General features: G+C 34.7%; 1 protein-coding gene across 1 annotated transcript; it reads left to right on the top strand.

The window, feature by feature from the left end:
• Positions 1-3025: 3025 nt before the first annotated feature.
• LOC129322818 (vesicle transport v-SNARE 12) lies at positions 3026-6859 on the top strand. The gene is made up of 6 exons (XM_054969225.1): positions 3026-3186; positions 3310-3421; positions 4023-4081; positions 4178-4366; positions 5277-5447; positions 6462-6859. The coding sequence occupies exons 2-6, from the start codon at positions 3325-3327 to the stop codon at positions 6612-6614; spliced, it is 669 nt and encodes a 222-aa protein (XP_054825200.1). The 5' UTR covers positions 3026-3186; positions 3310-3324; the 3' UTR covers positions 6615-6859.
• The last annotated feature ends 372 nt before the right edge of the window (positions 6860-7231 follow it).

Below are 7231 nucleotides of genomic sequence, written 5' to 3'. Positions count from 1 at the left end.
ATGTCAGAGGAAACAGGAGGGTATAAGGTTGGCATTTAATTATGCATATGAATCTAGCCATATAGTTGTTAGTATTATGGTCTGATACAAGTTAAGGGCACATGGTTGTTAATATTGCAACCCCGTATTGTGCTTTGCAATATATCATGATTATGTGAGTCTTGGGCTCGGTCATATAGTTGTTAGTTTTGTAAACCGTGGCCAAGTACTTCATATGTGTTATATATGTGTTTTCCTATTTGCATCTATTTACAATTGATATGTAACTGTATAGATTAGGTGAAATTTGGTTACAAAGTGGTTGTAATCACCCTTTAATTATCAATATTTCAGGGCCTAGCTCATCAGATCAAAGTCAAGAAAAAGCACTCTAAGGCATAAGATTGTGGTGAAATCCTACTTTCATGCCTCTTTATTTTGTTTTGTGTATTAATGTTGTGTAATTATTAACTAGGATCACATGTTATTGTTTTTGTACTACTTGCATTACTATAGTATACAACTTGTGTAATTTATACCTTAAGTTAATGAGTTGTGGTTGTAAACCTGTGGGTAGGGCTAAAATACTTGTGCAAGTAGGAACATGTGTATTTTAAAAAATTTGGAATGAAAATGATGAATTTGTGCCACATTTTCCTCCCCCTTGTATTTCGTGAAAATTAAGGTTGAGTGGTAATTTTATAATCTATGTGTTTTTGATTATATGTTGTGTGTTGCATAGGTCTGCTAGAGTCTATTGAGTGTGGTTAGATGGTTGGTGTAGGCTTATAGAACTTGTGGTTGAGTTGGGACACCAAAGTTATGAGATTTTTATAAAAAAGAGGTAAAATAGGTTTTGGTGTCTAACTTTTTATAAAAAAAAAGAATTTGAGTGTGAAACTGGCGCCATTAGTTAGAGTTAGGAAAAAGCTTTGTGTAGATACTAAAACCACCTTAATCAAACTTTGAATGGAAATTTGGGACTTGTCAGAAGTTTGCTTCTTGTGTTGTCATCTTGACAACTGATATTTGTCAAATTTGTGCAATGCACCACGACGCATGGCACAGAAAAGGATGAGCCACAGTGCATATGTCACAAGCTACAGCACATGTGTCGTTTTCTATACAAAATCCATTTTTATGTTTTAAAACTCATTATTTTTTGTCCCATTTGTTTCTAACTTTCCGCATTGTTTTCAAACTCTGATTTGAATATTTTAAGTGTGTGATTAAGTATGAAAATTGAGTTTTGGGATCCATTATATATATGTTTTGAAAATTGTTATCATTTATAAAATTTTACAACCTTGGTAATCTTTTAAGGGTTAATCCCTTGATTACCTTGATTATGGAGTTTAATGTGGTTAAGTAAGAGAGACAGTACACATATCAGTGATAAAGTTGACAATTTCCAGACCTTGGCTGTCTTCATCTATATCTGTAAGGGCAGAAAATTGAGATTGTGTGATCCCTCCCATCTCTCTTTGATCCTCTCTATATCTTCCTCTGGTAGTATGTGACAAGTCACATCTACTATCTCTCAGTCTCTAAAAATAGGCTTGTATTGGTTTGGCGTCATCATTCAGGTCCCAAAAATCTCCTCCTTTTCTGGCAAGATGACTTTCTTCTCCGGCATTGGGCACTTTTGTGCTGTTGAACCATGAGTTTTGTTCATTTCAAGCATTCCATTCACGTTTCCATAGGAAATCTTCTCGATAATGCTTGTATCTTTTGTACCCAAAAACAAATGAGCCTAATCCCTTCATATTTCACTTTGTAAATTGTATTATTAAAGATAACTTTAGGAACCAATTTTTTTTTAAGGTCAATTTCAACATAGACCCTGGCAAGTTTTCCTCGTCCAATCTTATCTCTTTTATTCTCCCCTATTCCTACCTCACGTAAGGTATTAAGATCTACCTTCAAGGTTCTCCCTATTCAATCTTCCAATCCCCAAACAAAGTTTTTGTTATAGTAGTGCATGTTCACATTTGGAATTCTTACCCAAATTGCCACCCTTCCAAGAGCATTATTTTGGGCATCAAGGAAGGGGTCCAAATGTTGAACAATGACATGATGGTGTTGTATCATCCAAGGGCCCTCAAAGAGCACTTTCCGATACTGTGCTTTCCAATTTTCCCCATCTAAGAAGCGGATAGTGAAATAATTGTTAGGCAAATCAATTATGTCAAACTCAGGGATATTCTAGATTCTAGCTAACCATCTCCTCATAGTAACAAGGTTCATTCTTTTCCCTAAGATAGTAATAGTCACTATATACTTCCAAGGCCTGCACCAATCTTGAAATTTGTCATTTGTAACCGGCATCACAAGGTATTTTTTCATCAATTCTTTTGTCTCTTTAATAGGTTCTGGGAGATCCTATGGAATATGTTCTATATCCTTAAAGAGGTCATATTCCTCTTATGATCATAGTGCAAATCACTACCCTATTAAACCTAAGAAGGGAGTCATGATAGGATACCTTTTGTTTGGACTGTTTTGAAAAATTCTCACTCTTGCCCTCAAGACATTCTTGAGTTTCAATTTGAGCGTCTTCCCCTTCACTATCCATATGATCATCCATCGTGAAGTTCCTAGAAGGAAGGTTCTGCTTTTTCTTCTTACCACTACCTTGTTGCAAGGAGTCCATCGGCCGATCCGGTGGCTATTTCTGGTTTCACGTTGGAATTCATGATAAACTTCTTAGGCATAGAACCAAAAGAGAGAAATCCCAGTTCAGACTAACTCTATATCTCTAATTTATATTCTTACTAAAAACTTAATTATCAATAATTTTATCTCTCACGACTTTATGGTCATTATTATTTTTTTACTTGCTAGATGGTCATTTGACAACAAAAATTTTTGTCAAAAAAAAAACCTAAAATTAGCCCTTTTTGAGTCTTTTTTGTCATATGGTTGTTTGAAAGGTGTTTTTCTGTCGATCTTTCCAAAGGTATTTTGACTTAAAAAAATCGAACTTTCCAAGGGGAAAAATCGAATTTTGGATATCTATCTATCCAGGGAATCCGGCTGCCCGAACTGCACGCAACGTTTCCCTGCGTTTGTTGAAATTACAGTTCGTTCAGTGAAGTTCCTGGTCGGTCTCTTCGTTTATCGTCTTCCACCCATCTCTTGTCTGAGCACCAGAAACTCAAGAGTCTTGTTTTGATCTTCCAGAGCTCAATTTCCCACTAGATCGAGGTAGTAATCATACATCCATGGTTTCTAATCTTTCCATGATCGATTTATGAATCTTATGTGAACGGTTCTCTGATTTCTTCTTCGATCTTTTGTGTTTCTATTTTGTCTGTTCATTCTCTAAAGAACGGTGCCTGCAATATGAGCGAGGTCTTCGAGGGGTACGAGCGCCAATACTGTGATCTCTCCGCTAATCTGTCTCGCAAATGTAGCTCAGCGTCTCTTCTTTCTGACCAAGGTAGAAAAGACACGAACGTTGCTCTGATTGGCTTTGAAGGGATTTATCTATATAAAGATCTACTTCAAGATTTATAGCTCCGTATTTCTAATTACAAATAGCATGCTTACCTTTCACTGCATGAAGTGAACCTGCTAATTTGGTTGGCAGTTGAAATTCCCAAATCTTACTTTAAGATATTCCTAGGAATGTTGCTCAAGGTGCTACTGTCTGAGATTTGTTGTGATTGATGTCCTTAGAATCGATAGAGTCAGGAAAAGAAGCTCACTAATATGTATTGTTACATGAGATTATGCAATTTTCCTGTATATTCTGTGTCTAATCAATGATTGGTTTTTACTGGTTGAGACTTGATTAATTAGTGTAATATTTGGCCGATACTTCTTGGCAGTCTGACGTTACTCGGTGGTTGCTTTAAATGATGGGATCGTTTGTTATTCTTTTTTGTTGGATGTTATGTTATTCTTGAAGATGAGTGCTAGATAGGATTTCTGAGTACGGAGCTGGTTGGCAAATGTTTTCTTGAACATGCTTTCATTAAGATGTATATTTATTCAATGTGACATTAAATGCATTATTGTTTTCTATTCACCAATTTCAGACCAGAAGCAGCAAAAAATTGTTGAGATCAAGGCTGGATTAGATGATGCGGAAGTTCTGGTACCAAGCTTCAGATAACTCTTAATTTTGTTTCACATTTTTTAACTGCATGATCTTCCCGTTGCATTTGATTGTTCTCTCTCTTTCACTCTTCAGATTCGAAAAATGGATCTTGAGGCAAGAAGTTTGCACGCAAGTGTGAAAGCAACGCTGCTTGCTAAGCTGAGGGAATACAAGTCTGATTTGAACAAGTTGAAGAAGGAATTTAAAAGGTTAACATCACCTGATGCTGATCAGGCTGCACGTGAAGATTTGCTAGAGGCTGGAATGGCTGATGCTCATAAGGTATTTCTAAAACTTTGGATTGTACTACTTGATAGTTTTCCAGATTTACAATGTACAAACTTTTCTTTAAAAATGAAAGAAGATAGATGGGGGCTTTCTTTGTTAAAAGCTTGAATTTGGAACCAGGGAGTTCCGTACATTCTTATGGTCATTCTTCTTTGTGATATTTTTGTGTTAGTATCAGATTAATTTCCTTTTCTTGTGTTTTACCTTGAATAAGATCATGGACGAAAATATCCTGATTTGCTAACTAGAAGTAATTTTTCCTTAGTTCTATCATCTATGCCTCTCTTAGTGAATAATGTAATGTGGAAACAGTCTTTTTAGTAATTTTTCTTCTAGTCATCACTGTTAATATTATTTATCTTTTTATCTGTTGTCAATGTCTATCCTGAGGCTAAATGTGGTATCCATGTCTGACCACTTGCATGTCTTCGGTAGGTTATCTTTCTACTAACCTAGCCTGGTCTTATTATGGTCCCGAAGGCTCATTTCCTAATGTGTAAGTTTCTAGAAACATCATTGGTCCTAAACTGTCATTTTCTTAGGGTGAATAGTATTGCCCCATATTTCGGTTGAATTTCATTTTTCTGCAATTATGAAAAATCTGGGATGTCTATGGGAAAATGAACCTTATATCTGTGCTGAGGGAATGTGTCCGCATCTATGGACTCATTTTCCAAGGTTTCCAGTATGTCTAGTGCCATTTCTGGATGTGAAGATATTTGCATTTGCATGTCTGAATCTTGTTTCACCTCACCCCATTTTTTCATTGCTTAATGAAATTTGAAATTAGTGGTTTTCTTAAAAATAGTTTGTGTTTCTAAAGCAGCTAGTGCAGTAGATGTGATGCCGGTAAGTCATTAATTGGTGGTAAGATTCTTTTTCTCATGCATGGATGATTATGCAGGCCTCTGCTGATCAGAGGGAAAGGTTAACTATGTCCATAGAAAGAATAAATGAATCAAGTGACCGAATTAGGGAGAGTCGAAGAGTCATGCTGGAGACTGAACATCTTGGTGTTTCGATCCTTGAAGATTTACACCAGCAGCGTGAGACTCTCCTAAGCTCCCATCAGAAGGTATGTTTATCAGCCAGTGCTATTCTACTAAAGGGTGTTGCCCTTGGGCGAAGGTTATATTTTCCAGTTTTACTTTCATTTATTAGGTCTGAATCATGAGGTCCCCTTGGGTCATTGGGAGCTCCTTACATTTTCAATAATCAAATCTGCCTAATTTGTATACTCTGCGGAGAGAGTTTGGTACACTAGTGTCTTAGTCCAGTCGGTTCTCTTATCATTATATCTTGGATGCCTAATTTAATGCCACGTTGGAACCACATTCCAGGATAGGTGTAATAAAACTTTCATAAATGATTAATTTCGCAATTTAAGTATACACAGTGATTAATTCATTACATCCCTTGGAATTTTAACTGCCATCAATTATCTTATTAAACACAGGTATCTCAAATAGCATATAGTCTTATGCTGCCTTTGAATTAATGGGGATTTAGATTTGGTCCAGATTTTTCATTTGAATATACAAAATTTTAAGAATTTGAATTTAATTCAAATCCATTTCTGATTGCATTTTTTTTTTTTGTAATTTCAAATTTTATCTATACTCTAGTCATTTGAAATTCCAACCACTTTAAACATATTATTCTTTTCACATTTTTACTACTGATACTTCTATATAACTCTTGTATCATTTTCATCTCTCATTTTCGTCTCTTGTCGATTAAAAAATAGATATAAACTTGTCTTCTTCAATTTTCAATTTTTGTTTTGAATCTTAACTTATCTATCTTCTTTATTTAAAATTTTTAAACTATCTAAATAAAGGATTTTAAATTTATGGATTTTAAATATGAGATTTGAAATTTAATATTTCAAGTATAAAATTCTAATGCAAATCCATTAATACAAATGATACCTTATAGTATTTCATTCCATCTTATTTAAAATATCAAAGGAGTTGACTGGGAAATGAGGCCATTTAACACATTCTTAGGATCTGTAAACCTACTGCACAATGAGTGCTATGCAGAGCGATATTAATTGTAGATTGATGGTTAATTTTCTGTGTTGCAGCTTTTTGGGATAGATGATGCCATTGACAAGAGTAAAAAGGTTTTGTCTTCTATGTCACGGAGAATTTCTCGGAACAAATGGGTTGTTGGCTCTCTAATAGGAGCTCTTGTTCTTGCTGTAGTCATAATCATATTTTACAAGCTTTCTCATTAATGGTCAATAATTTCAAGAAAAGCTGGAATACGCGCAATATTTTATGCTATGTTGTATATAGGATCCAATTAGTCTTGCTTTGCCATGTCTTCCTTATTATTTCTGCGTTGTTGTTGTGTTTGCTGATTATTAAGTAAAGCTTTGCTTTTTGCTCTTCATCATATTTCCTCTGGAACAGGGTGACTGGATGCCTGAACAGAGGATTATTTTCGCATTTATAATAATTGTCACATTCTTTGCTAGCATTTCTGGAGTTTATGAATTCTAAATTCTTATTCTGTACCGATCAAATTTGTAGGAACGATCATATTTGAGCCCTTCTATGTGTACATAAACACTTATTGAAGTTGTTGAATAAGTCTCTTTAGTTAATAATATGCTTAAAAGTTTGGTTGATGATATAATACAATGACGTCATGTAATTTATAAAATCAACTATTGAATAGGAAGGTGCAGCGAAAGATTAAAATTTTAAAATCCTTATCCTGATATGGACTAAATGAACTTGTTTAAGTCAAAGTGAATAGAAGAGTTATCTTTTAAATTTTCAAACTTGACGCGTGTTCTCTTTAAAAATTTAGATTTCAAGAACTGACAATATAGATTTATTCTCTCTA

The sequence above is a fragment of the Prosopis cineraria genome, unplaced genomic scaffold (assembly GCF_029017545.1).
Source record: "Prosopis cineraria cultivar Desert tree isolate PC_DT_omini unplaced genomic scaffold, ASM2901754v1 PC10, whole genome shotgun sequence".
In the NCBI taxonomy this organism is placed as follows: domain Eukaryota; kingdom Viridiplantae; phylum Streptophyta; class Magnoliopsida; order Fabales; family Fabaceae; genus Prosopis; species Prosopis cineraria.
The sequence above is the reverse complement of the archived record's forward strand: the minus strand, read 5'-3'. Positions and strand labels throughout refer to the sequence as shown.